The sequence below is a fragment of the Tuber melanosporum genome (assembly GCF_000151645.1).
Source record: "Tuber melanosporum whole genome shotgun sequence assembly, scaffold_27, strain Mel28".
Taxonomy (NCBI): Eukaryota; Fungi; Ascomycota; class Pezizomycetes; order Pezizales; family Tuberaceae; genus Tuber; species Tuber melanosporum.
This window is the reverse complement of record NW_003298941.1, coordinates 134,647-158,032: the sequence shown is the minus strand read 5'-3', so window position 1 is coordinate 158,032 and position 23,386 is coordinate 134,647. Positions and strand designations below refer to the sequence as shown.

General features: G+C 43.9%; 2 protein-coding genes; one reads left to right on the top strand and one right to left on the bottom strand.

Annotated features, from left to right (window-relative positions):
• Window positions 1–4,775: 4,775 nt before the first annotated feature.
• On the bottom strand, window positions 4,776–6,071 carry GSTUM_00006456001 (uncharacterized protein; the record flags this gene model as incomplete). XM_002838659.2 has 1 exon in its annotated part: window positions 4,776–6,071. The coding sequence occupies exon 1, from the start codon at window positions 5,484–5,486 to the stop codon at window positions 4,776–4,778; it is 711 nt and encodes a 236-aa protein (XP_002838705.1). The 5' UTR covers window positions 5,487–6,071.
• Window positions 6,072–9,461: 3,390 nt separating this feature from the next.
• GSTUM_00006455001 (uncharacterized protein) lies at window positions 9,462–10,380 on the top strand. XM_002838658.2 has 2 exons: window positions 9,462–9,835; window positions 9,906–10,380. Exons 1-2 carry the CDS (start codon window positions 9,614–9,616, stop codon window positions 10,206–10,208), a joined length of 525 nt encoding a protein of 174 aa, XP_002838704.1. The 5' UTR covers window positions 9,462–9,613; the 3' UTR covers window positions 10,209–10,380.
• The last annotated feature ends 13,006 nt before the right edge of the window (window positions 10,381–23,386 follow it).

The following is a 23,386-nucleotide window of genomic DNA, read 5'->3' as shown; positions in this document are numbered from 1 at the left end:
TTCTTCAATCGTAATTCGCGACGTCGAGTTTTCTTCCAAGGTGCGAACACCGTTAGACCCTGAAAACCATCACACCTTTTTCAGTAATTACGATATTTCTTCTTAGGAAACGTGCTTTCCCCAATAGTAATATCCCAATTAGGAGAGTCTTTAGACTTATAGCCTAGTTCTTAAGTCGAACTGAGTTGGCCCCAATTGTCTTTACCATTAATAAAATGATCAGTTTTATCCATGGCTATATCTGCAAAGGTGGTCGTCATTACAACCATCATAGGTTGTCTGACTTTGATCCTTTGTAACTCCATATTCAACCAATAGATTTTCTCTGGATGACTTCCTATTAACTCGCAGGAAGCTATTCCACCAGATTGGTAATTAATCTCACGGTCGGCAACTCTTAGTTGCTCTCTGGGTAGTAGGTTTCAGTAACCATTATAGTATTGAGAATCACCCCATGGCTACAACATATTCTAAAACCCAGTTGCAACACTCTGTGAAGTTCGTTGGCTTCTTTGGTAGTGTCTTTGGAGTTTTAAACTCTTCTGGTGGATGTAAGGGTATTGGTCTCTAGTAGAGATCCTTTACCATTTGATACCATCTCTTTGTGTGAAATCATCCTGTTACCTATGAATCATACCAAAGGTGTCATATATTTGAAGCCATGTAACTCTCTGAGTAGCTGATGAAATTACTTCGTTCTACTTTCCAGACGTTGCCGAAGGTCCCAACCTATCTATCCTGTGAACAGGATTCGGACGGATGGACAGCAATGACCTATATAGTATTATTCTAATACCTTCAATTCTGTGATAATATAGTCACAGGACGTAACTGAGATTAATATATATGATGATGCATGGGCCCCGTAAGGGAGCCAGAGGGGGGTGTTTCAGACCAGAGATTCCAATTCCGAGTGGGGTTACTCTACTTAGGGTGGTTCCTAGGTATCGGGTTCTGGTATTCCTAACAGGAAGGGTGCTTTTCAGGTGTGGGTCACAGAGACAGATGAGGAAAGTGAGGAAGCCACTACTGCTATAGCAATTTTGGAAGCAAACTGGATGATTGAAGATGAGCTTAATAGTACATGGAGGGCTTCAGATGAATGGAAGCAGCTAAAATTTACAGAACAGGCTGCTTATAGACTACAGCGCCATGCCGAGAAGTCAGCAAATGTATCCAGGAAGTGAATTCCTCAAACATGACGTGGCAAGAAATATAAGATTGAATGATATAAGAGGGGGGATGGGAAAGGGGTAGACTCTTAGCACTATGTCAAGGGGGTTGCTTGTCCTGTAACGTATTTGCAAGGTGCTAATCACGTTATCGGTAATGGATACAATAGTTGGCAGGCGACCTGCCCTTCCAGAGAGGAGGCGAGAGCTGAGAACTATTGGAGGCTTTGAGGGTGTACTGAGGAACAAAGAAGTAACCGTTCAACCAAGTATATTGAAATACTGTCTGTCGAAGTCTGCCTTTTCTATCGTAGAAACAGGTGGTCTTTAAATACACAAATCTGTTCATGCCTAGCATGAACGAAACTAATCAAAGGTATCAATCAATACACTTTGGTAAAACTAATTAAGTATCAAAGCGATACTTAAAACAAAACATAAAACAAAACTAAGTATCAAACAATACTTAAAACAAACTAAGTATCAAAGTGATACTTAAAACAAAACATAAAACAAAACTAATAATCAAATGATACTTAAAACAAACCAAGTATTAAAGCAATACTTAAAAAAAAATATAAAATAAAACTAATAACCACGTACTCGTACCGGTTACATGTCCTCTCCTCTGGCCTGAATATTTCCTCCAGCTACAGCGCAACCCAGACTTTATTCTTATAGAGGATAACACTCCATCACATTCATCACATTACACTACCCGGGAACGACAAATGGAAGGAATTTCAAAGATTGATTGGCCTCCAAACTCGCCTGATTTTAGTCCTATAGAACTCATATGGACTCTGATGAAAAGCAGGATTCAAACACACAGGGGTGTAGAGAGAATTACTACTCAAATACAGATGAAGTCTATCTCATATAAGAAATGGGCCCTGATCACAATTCAAGAAATTGATAAGAAAGTTACTAAACTTTCTACTATTATGGCTAGATGTATTGCTGTTAATGGTAGTAATAATTTTCATACCTAGCCCCTATACACACACCCCTCCTACTAGTTCATTCTATAGTAGTCAATTCCTAGTATGATGCAGGATAAATTTAATATATACTTTCAATCATTGAGTGGATAACTGTACCTTATACATGTGGTATTCTACTTACCCCATCCTGTGGGGTCTTGGGTAACCTATGTTCCGATTTCTTAAAAAATCGTCAAGTAGTAGCAACCCTCTAGATCAACAAATATCTACATTATACCACAACTATTCTGTGACTCAGATGCCGCAAGGGAAGAGTTTTTCTATGCAAATGAGAGGAGCTATTATTGAGATAAGAGAAGAAGCCATTATCACATACGATGATATCGAGGAGGTGCTTAGAAGGACAGTTTCGGTAGCAGCAATAAAAGGAATTTGCAGTTGAATAAAGGTATTTCTGATCGTTACTTGAACTGTAGTAATTGCAACTAACTGGGAACTATAGACTCGCGCAGGTGATAAGGCAGGCTTCTTAGAGCTGCTAAACCATCTTGAGGATAGGGAAAGATTAGAGCCTGGGATTCTGCAAAAAATTGCCAAAAGCTCCGCCGAATCAGTAACACTCTGAGACCTAGCTCTCTAGGATTAAGAGCATTGGCAAAAAACATATCCAGAGATTGTCAAAGAGGCAGGAGTGGAGACTTTATGTTCTCACATATATAAAATTATGAAGGAATACCATAACCTCGAGCATTTTGATCTAGAACATAAGCCTAAATTAAATCACCATGATTGGGCTGCTCATGTTCAGCTTGCAGATTGGGCATTGGAGAAACCCATTGAAGCTTTTACCTTTACCAATGAATTATGGATTGAGATTGGTGGAACCCGGGGTCGGCAGAAAATTACACGTCCTCACGGCTCAAATCCGTACGACTATGTTGTTCCAGTTGATAAGCCTCTATTTACGCTAATGCTTTCTGCATGTATAGCTCTCAGGCATAAAGGTACCTTGTACATATGGGAAAAAGAAACAAAGAAGGAACGAAAAGAAAATGCAGAAGAGTTAAAGACTGAGAATAAAGTAAAGCTTCAAAGAATTACAGAGAAGCATAAGCAGGCGACACAGCCAGGAATGACTGAGTGTGATTTCTTACAAGAAAAAAACTAGCGAATCAAGGAGTACAATGAACAACGGAAGCTAGGAGAATCACGAAAGATGCTTGAAGACCTGATTGGGAGTTTGGTAAGGAGGTAGTGGAGCGAAGTTCTGGGGAGGGATTTGATTGGTTCATGTACTGGAAGGAAGTTCTACGACCTTTGGTTTATCCGTTTCTTGAAGCTCTAAGCCAAGAGTGCCAAATGCAAATTTGGTTAATTGAAGACAATGCCAGTAACCATACTCAAGCAGCTCGACTCGATGCAAAAGAAGCAGAAACTCGTGGGATATGTCGTGTACTACATAAACACTCACCAGTCTACAGTCTACCTGTCTGGCCAGCAAACTCCCTCAATATCAACAAAATCGAACCAATTTGGCGTGTACTCAAAGACCATATTGCTCGGCATACTAGGCCAAGAGGGCAAGGTCGGAAGAAGGTTGAAAGGTATAAGGATATTATAAGAAGGGAATGGGAGACTATTCCGCAAGAGGTGGTTGATGGTTATTGTCATACCTTTCATACCAATTTACAGCAGTTGAAGGAAAATGGTGGAAAAAATAATTTCAATACCTAAAGTGTTTTCTAACCATCTAAAATGTCATGTTATCCAAGTCTGGGTTGTTGATGTCTTGTAAGACAGAATGTACCTCGAAAGTGCCAAGCCATCGGGTCCCGGAGCTATTCTTGGCAAAGACGCGCGAGTACGATAATACTTGTAATATTATGATAATAGTATGATAAATACTTAAATTATGATACTGTTGGTTGCGGCAGCTTCCTCCCTTAGTAATAAGCTGACAAAACCTAACCCAAACCTTAAAGTCAAATTTTTTTCTTTTTGGCTCCCTCCCATCAATCACGCCAAGGTTCCCGCCACCCCAAAGGACGCCAAGCGACAATCAAAGTTGACAGCACTCCCAGGCTACGGCCGTCTGAAATCACTGACAGGTAAACCCCTACTGAAAATCAAAGATAAGACGCCCGAGCACAAATCAATTGAGCCAGCAAGCAAGAGAGATGCAAGTAATTTGTAATACAGTAGTCTCAATAGATCGTCACAATCATAACATACTAATATACAGATCGTTACAGTAAAAGTTATCCAATCCCATACCATCCAAGACCAATAAACCAATACCAATACCCAACCCCCCCCACCAACCAACCAACCCCCTAGATTTCATAAACCCTCCCCTTCTCTCTCCGCAACTAATAATAGTACAATCGAAATAAATAAGAAAAAATTTAATAATAAAACAAAGGAGACGCGTTAGGCATAAGTAGGAAAAATTCATACAAAGGTATATCGTATAAACAAATGAAGCACGCAAGTACGCCTCACGCGACGTAAAAAAAAAAAAAAACCCCCCCGAAAAAAGACTGTTACTCCTTGGAATTTTTTGTTAGTAATAAAAAGGACATCTACTGATAAATATCAATACCGAAGAAGAATATGATATAAAGAAACACATGACAGTGGATCTGGGAGCAGAATGGCCTCAGATCCTCCTTGACGGCCGAGGCTTTGTCCTCCGTTTGTCCCGGAGCACCAACTGTCTATTCGAGATGAGGGAGTCCCATCGCTTGCCCAGGGCTTTTCCGTTCCGTCGACCGAGACTTCGCGCGCACTCTTCCCAATCGTCTTTGGACAATTTCAGCTTCCGCAGTACCAATTCGACCAATTGCTTGTCTTCCTCGGAAGTCCACACTGCGTCCTCCTCCTCCGAAGCCTCTGTACTCGTGTCCATGAATCGCAAGTTCCGATTTGGCGGTGAGGGCGCGGTCATCAGCCTGGCACGTTTATTCTTCGGGGTGGAGAAGGGGTCTCGCAATTCCTGGTCCGAATTCTCACTCTCAATGTCGTCCTCCTTCCCGCAGAAGGCCACCGCTCTACACCGTTTGTTCTTGTTCATGGGCGTTCGTACTCCTCCACGAGCGGTCCTCCGCAGGGGCGTGCTCGGCTGAGGCACTTCTCGCAGCTTCATCGGCGACCTTGACGGAGGGGGGGTGCTCGATCGGTCGACGGAGAGAATCTGGTGTAACCGCTTGCATGTCTGTATCAACCCAGACGTCGCATTCGCCATCAGGTTTGGCTCCTCGAGTGGTGGCGATCGGTAGGATGCGAACATCTGCTGTGACTGACGGGAGGACCTTCTCAAAGGACTGGATGGCGCGCGACCATCGCACGGTAATGCGCTCGGTAGAAGCATATTTGTTTGTTGATTTGTTTAAATTCAATTGCCTTTTATCTCGTTTCACTTAGGTATTCGCTCTTCCTCGCTGGCACGTTTACGGTCCCTCGGTTCGTTCGTTCGTTCGTTCGTGGTAACGGATGTGATGTGGTTTGATTTTGGGGGGGATCCGGGTTTTTTGCGGCGGAAAAGTGATTGTCCGGTGTGCTGGCGGTAAGGCACAGTACAGTTAATCGGTAGATTTTCGCGCGGAATGCGGAACAGCAGCGACGCGAATTAATAACGCGCTCAGACGGATGAACGCAGAGGGGTGTGAAAAGGTGAAAGGGAAGGAAGCCTTTTGGCGGCTTTCCTAGTGCGAAATTCTCCCCTTTCTTCTTCGCGTGATGAAGTGTTGTTTTCTCTTAATTGACCGAGTTATGAGGTGGACAGTGAAAAAGGTAAGTGAAAAAAGGGTTGAGTTGTCTGTCCACGTCGGCAACAGGGGAAGAAGGAAGGGAAGAAAAAAAAAAAAAGGCTTTTCCCCCGGATGCACAGGACAAGACAGGCGATGAGCAGGTACTGTTGGTATGTAATGTAGTAAGCACGCAGGAAATACCCACCCACACACACACAATAAACACAAACCGGCACGTCTCCTCAGAGACACACACCAGGCACGAAAAAGAATGGATCAGAACTTGCAGAACAAACGACAAGATGAGAGCGAGTGGTGGATGAAAGGGAATAGAACGAAAGGGAAGGGATGAGCGGATCCGGGCCCGATAATGAAGCTGGTTGAGCACTGTCGATTGAACTGGGGGCTGGTCCGGGCACAAGGGAAGGCAGGGGAAGAAGACATCACTTGACCCGAATAGGTCTAGCAGTCACGAGAATAGAGAGAAATAATTATGTGTCGAGTCCAGTCCATCCCCGAAAAGGGGTGAGTTACGAGTAGCAATTGTTCGGAGGTTTCCCCATGACTCGTCTGACCCTCCCCCAAATGTCCCTTCCCCCAACCAAGGAAACTCCCAGGGACTCTCTCCCTTTTGAGGCGTGCATCATTCCCATTTTGGCATGTTGAGACATCCGCCATTGCTCGGGAGGGAAAGGCCTCGCACCCCAAGCTGGAGGAGGCGCAGGATCTTCCAGGAAGGGAGATTGGTTGATCCCACCCCTATCACTTGAGTCCCCGAATGGATACTCGAGTAACTCCGTTAATTATGTGGGTGTATTGTAACTCTGTAAGAGTATGATGAATATCGTGCCTTCCCCCCTGTTCCCAAGTAAGGTACTGGTGCCGTACAAGTAAAAAAAGCACCCTATCGTGCAACACTCATGCATGGGCAGGAACGATTCACCACTTCCACTTCCACCTCCTACGGTAGTGTCGGTACTCAATTTGATGACCCTCGATAAAGCCATCAAATTCGCAACTCTGGAGCACCGGCACCGGTGCCAGTGGCTCACACCTGCGGAATAATGACGGAAAAGAAACGAGAACAGGCCCCAAATCCTGAACTTCCCTGATGAACCAAACAGCACAGACGCGCACACAAGCACAGCCACCTTCCTTTATTGGGTACCACAAAACCGTGTCACCTGTAGATTGCCGGTGTTGTGTTCGTCCTGTATGATACTGTTATTGTAAACTTCCCAAAGGTTTGCGAAAGGGAGCTCAGTACCCTCCAAACTCCTTTCACCTTTCAGAGCCCCGATTGTACGAGAGCATTCTAGGGGGTGAAATTTTCCATCTGAAGAATGAAACATACCGTGAATTAACCTCCCAAGCGCCAATTACTGTAAACAGGAGAGCTCTGGGGGAAAAAGGGGGGAGGAGACTGGCAGGCAACCTTTTATCCAGTGTGTTCTCCCCCAACCTTTGGGAAGTCCACAATACCAGTATCATATCATACCAAACGAAACGTTGAACCAGAACGAGGGAACCACGCACGGAAAGTGTTTCCACCCCAAGCGTGCGAGATGCCATAATACCGGTACGAGCACAGTACCAATTGACCCCTGAATAGTTACCCGTGTTCCGAAAGGGAAAAAAGAAAAAAAAAGGACCAGATTCAATCTATGCCATTATTTATTGTAATTAAATGATTTGTCACCGTACCGGTACTACAGTACAGATACCATTTCCATTATTTTCGTCATCTCCGTTTCTTTCCCGCCCTCTCTCGTTCGAACACCCTGGCGTGTGCTATGACCGATGAACAGACGGCGGGATGGCTGTCAGATTCCCCACAGCCTTCCCTGACCTCCTCTGCAAGATTGAATGCTCTGCATGATGTGCGTCGGATACTCGTACTGTACCGGTACCCCAAGTGCAAGTACGAGCACCCAAGCCCCGACTGACCACCGGTAATTCATGGTAAGGGTTCCATGCTGAAGACATCAAGACAAATCGCCTTGCCTTGCTCTACCGTACCGATATCAGATGGACCAGCACTTTTTATTGTTCTATCGTGCATACCGGCACAGTGCCGGTATCCCAGAATGGCCTTTCCTCTCGCACTGCACCACAGCGGTAATCTCCCCCTGAAGCAATCATCATAAAAACACACTCAATCACAAACAGTCACCCAGATCCCCCCCCCCTTCAAGCCTGCAATGGGAGGGAGGGGCATCACACCAAGTCACAATCCGGTCCGGCACAGTCCTTGTTTAACCCCCCTCCCCGTCCCCTCGATCCCAGCTGCTCGAGTACTCGAGTATGATACCCGTACAGTGGAAGTACTGGTAATTTTACGCGGGTCAAAGCGTACGTACGGCATGTGATGAACAGTGTTCCGTTCCTAGGAGACAGCGAAAAACAGCGAAAAACAGGACGAGAGGAAAAGAAGGGAATAGATAGAGAGAGAGAGAGAGAGAGAGAGAGAGAGAGAAGTTCCCGCAGTGACCTCCAATCGCTCCGCATCTCATACAGTGGTCTAACGGGTACCGTGGTACTGTGCGTTATCCGCTAACCTGACATGTCGAATGGAGGTCTAGTTTCGAGTGAGCGCTCATGACAACTCTTACCAAAAAAAAAAAAAATTAAATCAAGTTACGAAACGCGTGGGATGCTGCGCTAATTAATATCTGTGATGCGTATAAGAAGATATTGTAAGTTACAATGTCGCGCGGGAAAAAGTTGGGGTTCGCGCGGGTGGAGGGGATGTGTAACCCGAGTCCTGTGACGCGCCCAGTCAGGCACCAAAATAAAACGGCTGTTCCTGCCAAGACAACTTTAATGTTCGGTTGTGTTTCAGGTGGCTTGGCCAGGGATGATGGGTGAGTTAACCCACGAGGGAGGAAAATTGTCTGCGGGGTCAACTTTGGTGGTGAGCTGCGGGGAGGGAAATGAGTGTTTGGTGTGATTGGCCTGGGCATAACATAGGTTTCCGCTCACGCTTCTCTCCCGGGAATAACTCCCGAAGCCGAATATCCAGCCAGGACCCCCGCAAGGTATTGGCTGGTCGGCGTGGCCTTGGTGAAGAAGGTGCGTGAGCGTGGTGATGCTCGGGTTGCGGTGCTGGTATCATACGGGGTGCTACATTCGAGTGTCATACTAAGAACTTGCCGCGAGTTTTTTTCTTTTCTTTTGCCATCATACTGGAGTGGTTGAGGCTCCAATCAAACATCTCTTATGCCAACCCTTCTTTAACATCAGTTTTAATCCATTGATATTGCTCGACCGGTATTTAACTTCTTCTCCTGAGTATTAATTTACCTTAAAGGTGTTTGGAAATGCACACCACTCGAACGTTGACGTGTCAAACGGGTTCTAAATGCCTTGTGTTGTGGCTGGCGAGTATTTGTGCAGGGATATTCTCGAAGCATATCCATAGTAATAATATTATGATAATAATGGAATGATATCGTGCGAATAATCCAAACCCTACAAAAAACCCTACTGTAATCCCCAACCTATCACATGATACCTACCTGCCAGCCCACTGAGCCAACTTCAATGGCAAGCAAGCACACACACCTATCACTCCCATTGAACTCCACGCCAACACCATTGATCCCATCTCACCCCTTATAATCTACACCACCCTCAAACTCCCCACCGCCTTCAACTCCATTCATCTCTATAACAATCCTTCATCCACATCCTCGCAATAACACTCCCCACGACCACCCACCAAACTGCCGTTTAGAGTATCCAACAGATGTCTCACTACATTACTACCCCTACCCCTGCCACTACCCGCGCTTCTATCGTCACCCCGGACACCGCTTCCGTCTGCTCCCTCGCCTCAACCGTCTCTGTGGACTGGGAAAATGAGAAGAGGGGAAACACAGATCCTCCTGCTGCCACAACTCTCGCACCCGCCGCTGTAGAAGAGAGAGGAGAAACTGGGACCAAAACTGGCTCTCTCATTATCCGCAATGTGCCTCCCCCCTTCCTCACGCCACAATTTCGAAAGAATCCAGCTAATAATAATAATAAAAAATAACCAGCTCTTTATCATTGGCTTCTTGATCCCGCTGGCTTGGGTGATCGCCATTATCAAAGTCTTCATCCTAGATCGCGGCAACAAGCCTTCCCCCTCCGCCGCCACCACCACCACCACTGCTACCTCCGCTGGTGGGCACACCGACATTGAAGCAAACACTCTTCGGAAAAAAGAAGAGAGATATCGCGAGGGACCATATTGGGCCTGTCTTTGCCTGATAGCTGGAATAGTTTACATTTCTGTTGGGATGACTATTGTTTGGATCGTTTATGTGGAGAAGCAGCGTCGGGCGAGCTTGGATGAGTGACTTGGTGGGAGAAAAAGGAAATATCTTTTCAATACTTGTTTTGTTCTGTGGGTGGGTGGGGGTTTGCTTAGTTTTTCGATCGGTTCTCAGAGTCTGTATAGGTGATTTGCTCATATTTTTCCTCTAGTGATAGGGTGGCAGGTGGATACACTCGTGCCACAGATTGTTTTCCAGTGTATCTGGTGTTTTTTCTGTTTTATGGTCTGTAAATAAAGTCATAGTAGCTTGCCTATCACACAGTGACTAACAAATTGTAAGAGTGGAATTTTCGAGTAATTAATCATGACTCGATTAAATTCCTGCTATCCCTCAAAAGGCGGAGGGGGGGAGGACGAGGAATACCGACGGGGAATTCTGAGCACCGAAATTATCTCTCTGGAACGCTCGGTGCCGACGTAAGTTCCAAAAAAAAAAAGATTTCCTCCTTTTCTTTCAACCCAAAAAGCTAGGTACTGGAGTAGTTAATGGACGAAAAAACGAGTTTTTATCCTTCCTTCCCCATCAAGTCTTACGATAAGAGAATTAAATCCTGACATTTTTATCATTCCTAGAAATCATCACCCGTCAACTATCACACACACACACACTGAGCAAGAAAAATTTTGGAAATTCCGGTACAGTTAGTGGGGCATTCCTGCAACCACATCCAAGTTGATTTTTGTTGTATACATATCATCACTTTATCCAGTACAACCAAAATTTTATCTCAAAAAGCTACTCCACCCCCTCTCTCATGATACCTCCCTTTTTAGTGGTGTGGCCAATCACAGTCATCCCTCCTAAAGCTTCATCCTCCTCTCCAAGAGCCTAGGACACTGGCCATAAGACCATCTTAAGCCCTTACTATGTTCTTTCCACCCTCATCCCCACTACCATACACTCCTCACTCATCCTCCCCCCTGGGTGGCAACAGAAGCTCTACAAAGAGCACCAGGATCGACTCACCAATCCATTTTACACCATGCTCTCTCCAAGGAGTGACCTTCGTCTTCTGCCTACCCATGTTTGTGACCATCAAACATGTCCACTATTGCTTGAACACCTTGGTCAATGTTGAAAACAAGATGGTAGTATGAGGCAGCACCTTCCTGAATGTCAACTGAGGACTTAGATGCACAGACAACTGCTAACGTATTTCACCCCGAAACTGCCCATTGCCGGGTAACCGCCCACCTTGGGTACTTGAGATTACCCCACTTTAGAATACCTCAAACAAAACAACGATAACTCCAAACCACACAAGATTTTCAAAATGGGTCAAGTATGCCAGCAAGTTGATGCTTCAAGGGAACTCCTATTTGCTTCAGCATTAGAAAACTTGCAGACAGGCAAAATTAGAAGTATTAGGACTGCAGCAGAGAGATATGGTTTGTGGTATGAAACATTGAGAGATAGGAAGAAGGGTGCCGCAAATCGAGTTCTAAGCCATAAGGACCAACAGCATTTGACAAATGCAGAAGAAAAGGCCATTGTAGCATGGATTGAGAGGGTGGATGACTATGGCTGGCCACCAAAAATCGAGTATGTGAAGCAGATCGCTGCTGGGTTCATGAGAAGCTATGAGAAGGGGAAAACTGTGCTAGGAAGGAATTGGATTACCCAGTTTCTTGACCAGCATCCTGCTCAAGCTACTAAATTTGCTACTAGACTTGATAAGCAGCGTTCCTATGCCAGCAATCCCATTGTGTTGTGGGTCTTCTTTACCAAGGTATGTCAAGTAATTACCTACCAAATACTAAGATATATGAACTTTAAATTTAATTATTAAGATTAGCTATGCTCTACTATTACAGCCCATAGTATTTTGCCAGAAAATATTTATAATATTGATGAAAAAGGATTTATGATGGGTATGGCCATGAAGGTCAAAGTTATCTGCAAGCAAGAAAAAAAAAATACACGGAAAACACAGATAGGAAAAAGAGAAATGATTACTATAATAGAAACTATCTCAGCTGGGGGTAGTGTGCTTCCCCCTATGATAATTTATAAGGGTCAGGCACACTATAAGGGTTGGACAGCATTGGTGAAAGCGGGAGATAAAGCTTTTTTTGCCATTTCAGATAAGGGATGGACCTCGCAGTCAATTGGCCTTGATTATTTGACTGAAAACTTTGAGCCAAATACTTCAGAACGGTAAGATCCTCGATGTCTAAGCAACTATAATTACTACTGCTGGATAGAGCTATGGGAGCTATATGACCTCTTATTCTGGATGGACATGACTTGCATGTTACATGGAAATTCTTGGATTATTGCTTGCAAAATGATATAATTCCTCTATGTATACCTGCCCACTCTACCCATATCTTGCAGCCTTTACATGTAGGACTATTTGGTCCTCTGCAATAAAATTATAGTCACTGCTTAGATGACTACATGGAGGGTGGAGAGACAGGTATTAATAAAGGAGACTTCTATTCGTTAGTCTACCATGAATTAAATAATTTTCATATTTTTTAATACAGGTTGTTCATGCTAATATCTAATAGGCTATTGATAAAAGCACGGAAGATGACCTATACAAAGAAGAATATTCAGAGTGCCTTTGAAGCCACTGGAATCGTTCCTCTTAATGAGGGGTGGGTTTTAAGCCCCCAAAAGTCCACCATTGGTACCCATATTCCGCAACCATCAACCAAGCCAGAATTCCGAGTTCCTGTCACTCCTAGCTATGGTATAAGCATCCTAATCCATGGCAGAAAGACACTCAATGCTCTTCCTAAATCTACACCTAAAAGTAAGTATACCCGTGGTTTAGTTACTAAGCTTCTTAATGCTGCTGCCCAGGCCACTGCCGATAATGTTATTCTTGCAATTGAGAATGCCAACCTGCGAGAAAAGGCCACCAGTGCAGCTGATAGGGTGAAGACCAAGAGCAGAAAAGAGATGTCCAAAGCATGGGTTATCTCTGTGGAAGATGTGCTACAGCTACGCCATGCAGTCGAGGAAAAAGATCGTATCCTAGCAGAGAGAAAAGCAAAAACTACACAATGGCGAGCTATCAAAGCAGCTCAACCAACTCCAACCAACGCTACTTCACTTAAGCGAAACCAATAATCCAGAAAGCAGGTTGCCATTAACCTGAGTCCAGAGATTATTACTCTGGAAACTTTAAATTTGGACTCAGATTCTGAGCCTGAATGGATTGATAGTGGCTCAGAAACTGGGTATCATGGAGCAAGGCAGCGCGTTACTCAACCACAATCACAGCGAATCACCTGCAGCCAACTTCGTGGGACTTCTTAACCAATGTAGGATCATGGGGCTTCGCTTTTTTATTTTTTATTTTATTTATTGCGTGTACATTTTGGGTATTGGATTCAATGGGAAATTTTGAGTAACTTCTCCGTGATGGGTGGTTTCCCGGTGAAATACATTACATGCAAATACAGGGAGAAGTGATAGAATCCACTATTATAGTCCTACAGCGAGAACTTTCTGGCCTTTATACAGCCCTCTAAAGAGTATTTAGAATCGAGACTGTGGATGCAGCTGACTCACATGCACTGGCAGTACTGACCCTTACAATGTCCACCTTCTACCTGTAGGCTGAGAGTCCTGTGATCAAGTCTTAAATTTCCCAAGTGCCGGCTATATTGGAAACAAACATGCCTATAGAAATGTTCCACTCCTTCTAGCCACTACTTGGACCAGAAACAGTACTAGAAACACAGGATTCATAGAAGATAGCCAACACGCACACAGTTCTGAGAAACTAGAAAGGAAGAGACTGGTATGCTTCACAAGCCTGATTGAGATACCTAGAACTAGCACCAGAAATGAAACAATTAACTCCTCCAGCGGAACCAACCCTGGACCCAAACTATAGACCTAAATCCACCCTCTGGAACCCTCTTCTATCCTTGTCCACTACTCCCGAACTGTCAATCCAGATCCATGAAGTCTGCTAAGAAATCAGCTCAAAAGAGACAACCCCTGATAACATGACCCACCTTATAGGAGAACTGTGTAGATTCCCAACTAATGGCTCCATTTTGTACCTGCTTATCCACCTGGATGTGAGCAGTGCCAAAATGCTACAGAAAATAGAAGACGGGATCATGAACAGTATCGTTCTCAACAGGAGTGATTAGAACGTATTACTTAGACTAGGCCACCTCTCCTCTCCTCCTCCTTCCTCCTTTTCCTTCCTACCACTACCCAGAGAGTCCCAATTCCTAAAGCACAAGGAACAAGCCAGAGCAAGATTTGCTCCCTGTTGTACAATACTGCAAACACTGCTCTCACCCTCCTAACAAACCTGAAAGAAAAAGGAAAAGCACCAGCCAGACTGGTACAGTTTCTAAAAAAGCCCAATCCTGTACAAGACGCTGGAAATGACAGCACTCTCCCCTCACCCTTGCTGTCAACAAAAACCAATATTAAGAAAACTTATATGTCTATCTTGGCAGCCGGTATTGGCGTGGATGGATTCTGGCTAATTTCAGCCACAAAGTGCAGAAACTAAGATATAGGCTCAATCATTGGATCAAGCAACATGGTGATGTCAGCTTTCTCGATCCTACACCTAAGAAAACACAGACTCCTGATCTACTTGGTAGAGAGAGGCAGGCATATCAGAGTAGCAGGAAGGCCATCAGTCTATATAAGGGATGTGGTCAACAGCGTCTCTAAAGTGAAATTCATCTGCTCCAGATTTAACAGAAATGAGGACCTGGTGCTTATCACACTGGAAAGTGTCTCGGCAGAAATGGCATTTTAGGATCTCACAGCAATCACTAGGTTCCTAAATGATAGATATTTTCAGCTTCAACATTACTGGCAATGTCTCATCCATAAACATTATGATTAATAGTACATCCCTGAGCGATAACTGGGAAGCGGAATACTGGAGTACAGACTCTGAAAGCTGGAGTGAGCTGGAAAGGGAAATTGGGTGATACAACCCAAATATCAAAATCCTTGACCGACTAAAGTGGATATGGTCACTAGAAGCCCTTAAGGCAGAAGGGAAGGAAATGTTCTTGATAATAGTCTCTATCGAGGCGAATGTATGAGCCATAGAAGAAACCAAAAAACCTATACCATACCTCGCGGTCTTTGGCAAAAGATGGTTATTCCAGAAGTATGTCAGGTCAGACACCTCGGTCTGCTGTGAGAGATGCTTGCAATATGGATACCACGTAGTTCACTGCCAGCTTGATGTGACATGTAACTTCTACAGAGACAAACACTACACCAAGGACCACGTCTACAGTATGATCTACTATAGGGCAGGCAAAGGCAGATCATATTCACACATTGCAAGAAAATGCCTGAACTGCGAGGAATCATCATACCTTTCAGGCGACAGGTACAGTCCAACCAAAATAAGTGCAAGATTACTTGCAAAATGCTCTGGTATCCACGGCACCTACCCGAGATTATGACTAATTATGATGACCGATATTATTTACCACAACATTGGTAGGTCTATGAATATTGTTATAGAGTTGTTGGGAATCTCCTAAAAGAAACTTAAACTGAAAATTATTGTTATTGCCAAATGCCCACTCAAGAATCAGGATTGGATATACCTCAAGGAGTTCACATATTATGTGAACACAACCATACAGAAATACGACTACACTGTATATATTCTTGACTAATACATACATATGTTCATAGTAGAAAGAATAAACACGCAATACGTAACACTCTGGACACAAGAAATTGAGATCACATTGGGGTACCAGAGACCCTCAGTAAAAGACTTTAACACAGAGAACAACTGGCATACTGGAGGCCAGGACAATATACTAATCGGGTACCTGAATATCTACTATGCAACCTAGTCTTAAGCATATTTAAACATGGCTGGAATACACCTGGCTAAGAGAATAGAAATGAGAAATATGTCACTACTAAATACACATCAGATCACACACCCATCCAATACTAACAACCCCAAGGGGACTACCCTTGACCAGGTAATTATGAGTAGAAAAGGGATCACCAAAATCAAAACTGTCCATATAGTAACTGTAACTCACCTAGCGTTCAAGGTGAAAATGACACTAAAATTAACAAAGAAAGGAGACCAAGCCCTACAGTATGACAAGGAAGACTGGGATACGATAAAAGCAGAGATTGGTCTCATAGACAGCACAGTAGATGACCTACTGGTAGTACAGGGAAAGATTACTGGCATAATATGGAGGCACATACTGCTCCAGCACCCGAAGGCTAAAGCCTTCTGGTACAAGAAGCTGTAAGAAATAAGGAAAGAGGTACTACATTTAGTATAGAATAAGCCCAAGGAGTCCAACCTAAAGGAAAAGAAATGAGACCTCCAGAAAGCTATAGCTAAAAGCGAACTAGAAGTGAATAGGAAAGTGTTAGGAATACCAGAATCCAATACCTAGGAACCACCCTAAGTAGGGTAACCCCACTCGGAATCGGAATCTCTGGTCTCCAACACCCCCCTCCAGCTCCCTTATGGGGCCCGCGCGTCATCATATATATTAATCTCAGTTGCATCCTGTGACTATATTACCACAGAATTGAAGGTGTTAGAATAACACCATATACCTTGTCGCTGTCTGTCCGACCGGATCCTGTTCGCAGGATATATGAGAGGAGACCTTCGACTAGGTCTGGGAAGTGGAATGGAGTAATTCCATTAATTACTCAGAGAGTTACTTGGCTTCAAATCCATGACACTATTGGTATGGGCCATAGGTAACGGGACGATTTAGCACAAAGAGATGGTATCAAATGGTAAAGGATCTCTACTAGAGACCAATACATTTACATCTACCAGAAGAGTCTAAAACTCTAAAAGACACTACCAAAGAAGCCAACAAACTTCATGGAGTGTTGCAACTGGGTTTCGGAATACGTCGTAGCCATGGGGTAATTCTCAATACTACAATGGTTACTGAAACCTACTACCCAGAGAGCAACCAAGGGTTGCCGACCGAGGGATTAATTACCAGTCTGGTGGAGTGGCTTCCTGTGAGTTGATAGGAAGTCATCCAGAGAAAATCGATCAGTTGGGTATGGAGTTACAAAGGATCAGAGTCAGATGACCTATGATGGGTGTAATGACGACCACCTTTGCAGATATAGCTGTGGATAAAACTGATCATTTTATCAATAGCGAAGACAATTGGGGCCAACTCAGTTCGACTTAAGAACTAGGCCATAAGTCTAAAGACTCTGCTAATCGGGATATTACTATTGGGGACAGCACATTTCCTAAGAAGAAATATCGTAATTACCGAAGAGGGTGTGATGGTTTTCAGGGTCTACAGGTGTTCACACCTTGGAAGAAAATTCGACGTCGCAAATTACGATTGAAGAAGTACATAGTTGTATGATAAATAGATGTAGTCTGTGAACACTCAGACGCGGAATATAAATATCAAAGTGCCTCCCAAGCTTTAGACATCATCAAGCAACGGAGAAGAGATCTTAACAATATAATATTGTTTTTACAATTCTACCCTACTTTACCTATTTTACTTCGCTCCTAGTAGTCATAAACGAAATGAGTAAAAAGTCCGAGCCTTCCTAGACAATCTCTGTCTACAAAAACGAATCTCCATTAGCCTAGACAACCTTGAAGTCTATCAAGTTGTCTCTGCCTAACAGAAAGCACTTCAGGAAACAACCAACCCGGAATGCTTCTGTACAATCAAATCAAGTGTTATAAAACATCCAACACCTGCACTACTCAGACCAGACAACTCTATAGCAGTTGAACATCCTGCCATTGCTGAGGAACTAGACGAAGCCCTTCATGGAAATGAAGAATAGAGAACTCCAGGGAAGTTGGGAGAATGACAGACATGATACATATCACGACACTGGATGTGGTTATCAAATAATCTCCCAATAGAGCTGCCACTGGGCTAGACAACATCACCTTAATGTTGATTAAGATGTTCTGGAAGATCTAGGAAGGGTTATTCATATATGTCATGAACAGAGCATGGGTAGAAGGAATGCCCAAATGTTGGAAGATAAGCACAACTAGCATTCGTTATGGAGCCCCGTTTCTGACAATTGGAGTGCTAAGAGTAGGTTATTAACTTCAAGTTAAAAAAAGATTATCCAAATTGGACCAAAACTGAGTGAGTTATAGCTCTTTGAGGTTTAACAATATCAAATAGCTCTATCTCTATCAGCTTTGATCCGATTTGGCTGATATTTTTGCTCAGTTAATGAGATTAACTGAGGTTATTTTCTCCTGAGAAATGGAATTCTATAACGAAGCCTAAGTACAACTATACTCATTTCAAAGCTGAAAAAAGTTTCCTATATAATGGCCAAGAGTGGGTTACTTATGCAGTTACAATTCATACTGGTAAAAACACTTGAATGAGTAGTAGTCATGCACATCGTGTAGCTACACCTGCTGGAGGATAATATGTACAAAGGCCGAAAAAGATGTGGGACCATGGATATGGTACAGAGCCTAGATCAGTTCATGGCTCAAACAAAATACTTGTATAAATGCATTATGACACCTGACATATAAGAAGGCTTTGACTACGTGTAAATAGATAAAGTTTGCCAGATACTGTCACGAATGTGGCTTGGCGAGGAAAAGGTTTTCACGTGACACATGGTTATGAGTCACAGGCATGTTATTATTTCACACATATGACTCATTCGAGTCATATGATTTATTATATGTGGGATTTGTGATGCTTTTGCACATGGCTCAAATATGAGTCATAGGACCTGCACCTGATGAGTATGCCTTGCGAGTATGCCTTGCAGGTATGCCTTATGCATATGATTTATGTTTCGCACATGACCTTGTTATGAGGTCATGGGTTTCACGCATATGACTCAGTCAAGTCATATAACTTGTTTATGGTGTTATGATTGGTTTATGAGTTTTTGCACATGACCTCACTATGAGGTCATGGGTTTTGAACATGTGACCACTTGGGTCACATGACTAGTTTGTTATGATTTGGTTTCGCACATGTGACCATTTTGGGTCACATGACTACAGGCAGGAAGAATACTATATAAGGAGGCTGATGTGGCCGAGGAGGATAGGTTCTTCACGCTTTGTTCTGAGTACTTTTCCTCGTCTTTGCCATCGCTTTGCCCCACACGTTTCTTTGGCACCCATAGTGGACCTTGATACCTTGAATTCTGGAGGAGATATCTGAGTTCGCTTAATAGTTCCTGGGGTTCTTGGTGTTGAGGTTTGTTAGGCGTTGCGTGGCGGATTACTTGTTTGCTTCTTATTTCGTTACTCGATAGTTTACAATACTGTCACCTCGAGCACTTTATCACGGTCGCTTACGAGCCCCTTTTGGTAAAATGTCTTCGGCTTCCTGTCTCTCATCTACTTACAGGTTTCGTGTTCGATTGGGGGGGATGGAACATTGTGTTTGGGGAGATTACCTGTGTTGTTCTTTGGGCCAGCTCATGTTCTTGTTAGGTTTTAATGGAGTCCTTAGATCTCATGATACAAAATGCCCTTAGGTTAGACTGATGACCATCCCGTGTCCTCAACTCGTCGTACCGGCCGCATCATTCCTCAGGTGGCAGGGCGGTACCCGCCCAGCCGCTCCTCATTACACTATGTTTCTACGGTCGGAAACCTATGATGTTGTTTATCCCTGTTTCCTTGGAGTTTTAGTCCTTGTGGCATTTACCGTGATTCAGTCATGTGTCTCCTCCTCGCCTCGGTGGGGATGGCTTTGACCCTGAAAAGCCTTACCCCCTGGTGTGGTCATGTGTTGCTACCTGGGGCGGTGTGGGATGATTGGCTGCCAGACACTTGCGTTGTCTGTGCATTTGGGTAGTTCGGTTGTAGATCGTGGTTGGCGGCTTCACCCATTACAAGTGGGACCTACTTTCTGTTTGTCTGCTTCTGTTCGTTTACCCTCTACCTTCTTGTCGCATCAGTTGGGGATGCCTCTTGCCCGTCATTCGGTCCGTACCTGTTGCTGAACCTGTGGGGCTGGCTTTGGCTGGCTCTGCTTACTCTTTCCCGACTCAGTCAGACTTCGGTTTGACTGGATTGGCCAGTGTGGCTGGTTCTGAGGCCTTTGGACATTGGTGCTACCTCTTTTGTGGCTCCTAGCTGTGGCTGGTGGGCCCCTTCGGCTAAGCGATGTTGAGGGTTGGAGTCCTGTTAGCGTGGCCAAGACCAGTGGCTCCCTGATGGAGCTAGGTATAGGCTGTCCTGTAGCTGTTGGATGGTTGATCTGTCTGGGGAGCTGGGGGGCTGGATGGGCTCTGCAGTGTCTGGTGTGTGGGGTTTGGGGGGGGCTGATTGGGGAGGGAGAGGCACCTGCAAGCACTGGTTGGGCCTGTGTCAGGTTGGGCGAGATTTAATTAAGTGTTTCCAGTTCAGCTGGAGCTGTTGGGTAAAGCTGCTGAGTGCTGCAAAGCTCCCTGGTGGCCTGGCTAGCTGATGGCCACCTGTGCGGATAGTAGGTTGCGACCACCTGGTTGGACTTGTTTGGGTCTTGTGTGGTGGGCTTTGTTGGGTTTGTTTGGTTTCTTTGGTTAGGCTATAGGTTTAGCAGGAGGAGGCATAGCACCACGGGTAGGAGATAGGCCCCACTGACCTTTTTTGGTCTGTTACTACCTCTATGTATTTCCTATGTTAGTGTTATTTTGTTTAGGGGACAGGCAGCGGGTACATGTCATCCTTACTGGTATGCTCTTCGGAGGCAACTGGCAAAGTGGGTTTATAGGGTCGACGGCCTGGCATGCGGGTGTGAGAGGTAGACATGTGGGTCACCCCCTCTCTACCATTAAGCCACCTGTAGGTTTAGTTTGATTTTTGGTTAGTTTTCTACTGTGGTGGAGGTTTTATGAGACGGTATTTAGACTGGATGGTAGTGTTTTATGTTTGTTGAATGAGGAACCTGGTCAGGTCAGTCTTTTGCTTGGCTTAGGCTATATTTAGTGCTAGTTAGCTTTATACCAGAGGGGCTAAAGACTTGGACTGGGGCGGGCGCTGGGTTGTTTGATAGTCTTGTAATTAGGTTCTGTGTAGGCATGACTCGGGGATGGCAGATGCGGGGCCGTAGACTTAGTTAGCTTAGGATTAGTAGTATACCAGTTAGCAGTATCCCTGTGCTGGTAGGGGCTCGTCATATGCCAGTGTTGGCGGTACGAGTTTAAATAAAATTAGATTGAATTCTAAGTACTTTTCCTCCTTATTACTTTAACGAATATAAAACACCTTTACGATCTTTATCTTTATTGCAACGTTATCATTATGCCAAGGAGAGTTCTTCATAAAGAAGAGATAGAGAAAGCATAGAATAGGTGTTCCCGATAGAAGACAAGGGTCTTTTACTATCAGTAACGTAGGCAGAGGCCTAGTGCTATCGTAAGACTAAAGAAAGAAACAGAAGAAGAGAAGTATTGTTCCCCATCACTAAGAACTAACTATTCAAGGAGGGATCATTATGGATACTAAGGCAATACTTAATATATCTCAGATAATAGGTCTGGAGCTGGGCTTCCAGAAGGGCCACTAGCTACAGGTTCAACAGGCACATCTCAAGAACCTTTTCCACAGATAAATGCACACCACAAGGCTCACCTCTATCCCCAATCCTGTTCCTGAGAAGTGTACTGAATATTACCAGGACATGACTAAAAGAAAGCACGAGGACACAAACCAGAATCCTAATGTACATGAATAACATATTGATAGCCACCACCTATACAAAGGCAGAAGAAGGATTCAATACATACTAGGAAACCATCAACTAAGTGATGGCAAATGAGAATATGGAGGGCTATTAATTCTCACGTGAGAAAGCCAAAAATAACTTCATCAACACAAAAAAAAGGACATAAACAGGTTCACGTCCACTGCTGGGGGCACCAAGATAGAGAACCTCAGGGAACTTCAATGGTTGGGCTACTTTATAACAGAGGACTGGAAGTGGTACTACCAAATAAGACACTCTTTAGCTTGATCTTGTGATTTAGCTAAATGTAAATTTTCAAACAATGGATGAAAAAATGCACATTTGGAAAAATTTAAAGACTAATTTAAGAATGAATATAAACATCACCTTTGCCCTTTTCATCTTTGCTTTAAAATATTTCTTTTGAGATTGAGTTCATTTTTTAGTTTATTAATACATAACAAACATTTTTACTAGGATGAACTGAGCTACTAGCTCTGGGCACAGACTCCAAGCTATAACCTTGAGATATCAAAATGGAGGCCTCAGTGCATGGACAACAGTTAGGCTGGTCAAGGGACTGGTAATACCTTAGCTCACCTATGGAATAGAGATCTGTGGAAAAAAAAGCCTAATCAGAAAGGTACAAACCAGTCTCAACAAGATAATCAAGGATGCCTTTAGGTTGAAAAAGAAGACTCCAACTCTTACTTTCCAAACAGAACTAGGGATCCCCCCTTTGCCCTAATTGCCCAATACCAACAAAGCCTGCTGACTCTCAGGGCTCATACAATGGACCAGGTATCCAACATGACAGCAAGATAGGCTAGGGACCATGGTACCCAGGACTTTATTAATACTGCTGACAACTACCAGCTGGGGAAGGATGGTTTGGGAGACCAACTACACAACAGGTGGAAACAAAAGCTGCAAGACAATGTTACAGATACAAAGGAAGAACTAGGAAAATGCATACACACCTGAGAATGCTCACAGGAATAGAGCACAAGAGGCTGATAGGCCTCTAAGCTATGGCCAGATGGTTCTACCAAGTGATCACTGGCACCAGGTAGCAGTGTCTATATGACAGGGACATCATTACCTTCAACCACTTTGCCAATTGGTGTGGTATGACCAAGAAAACTACAACCCCACTGTTCGATAACAAAAAACAAAGATAACTGCTAAACTGGATTGAGTAATAGTTAGAGCAAACTCAAGGTTACACAAGTGGGATCACAATCCAACAACGAATAGGTTGCAAGGTCTACAGTCAACTTACACATGTCATAACCCATACTGAGGCCAAGACGGAGTAGAAAGAAAAAATCCTGCCCCATATGTAGTAAACACGTACCCCGGGACAAACAACATGAGTAGGCCTATACTAATACATATAATCTAGTGAAGAAGGGGAGAGCCACCCCAGAGGAGGAAGGCTGATAAGTAGGAGGTGTCAAGTAGACCAGGAGAGTAATTCTGATCAGTAGTAATTTTATTATATATACAATTGTAGTGTCTGAGATGTTGGCATAGGTTTCTTTT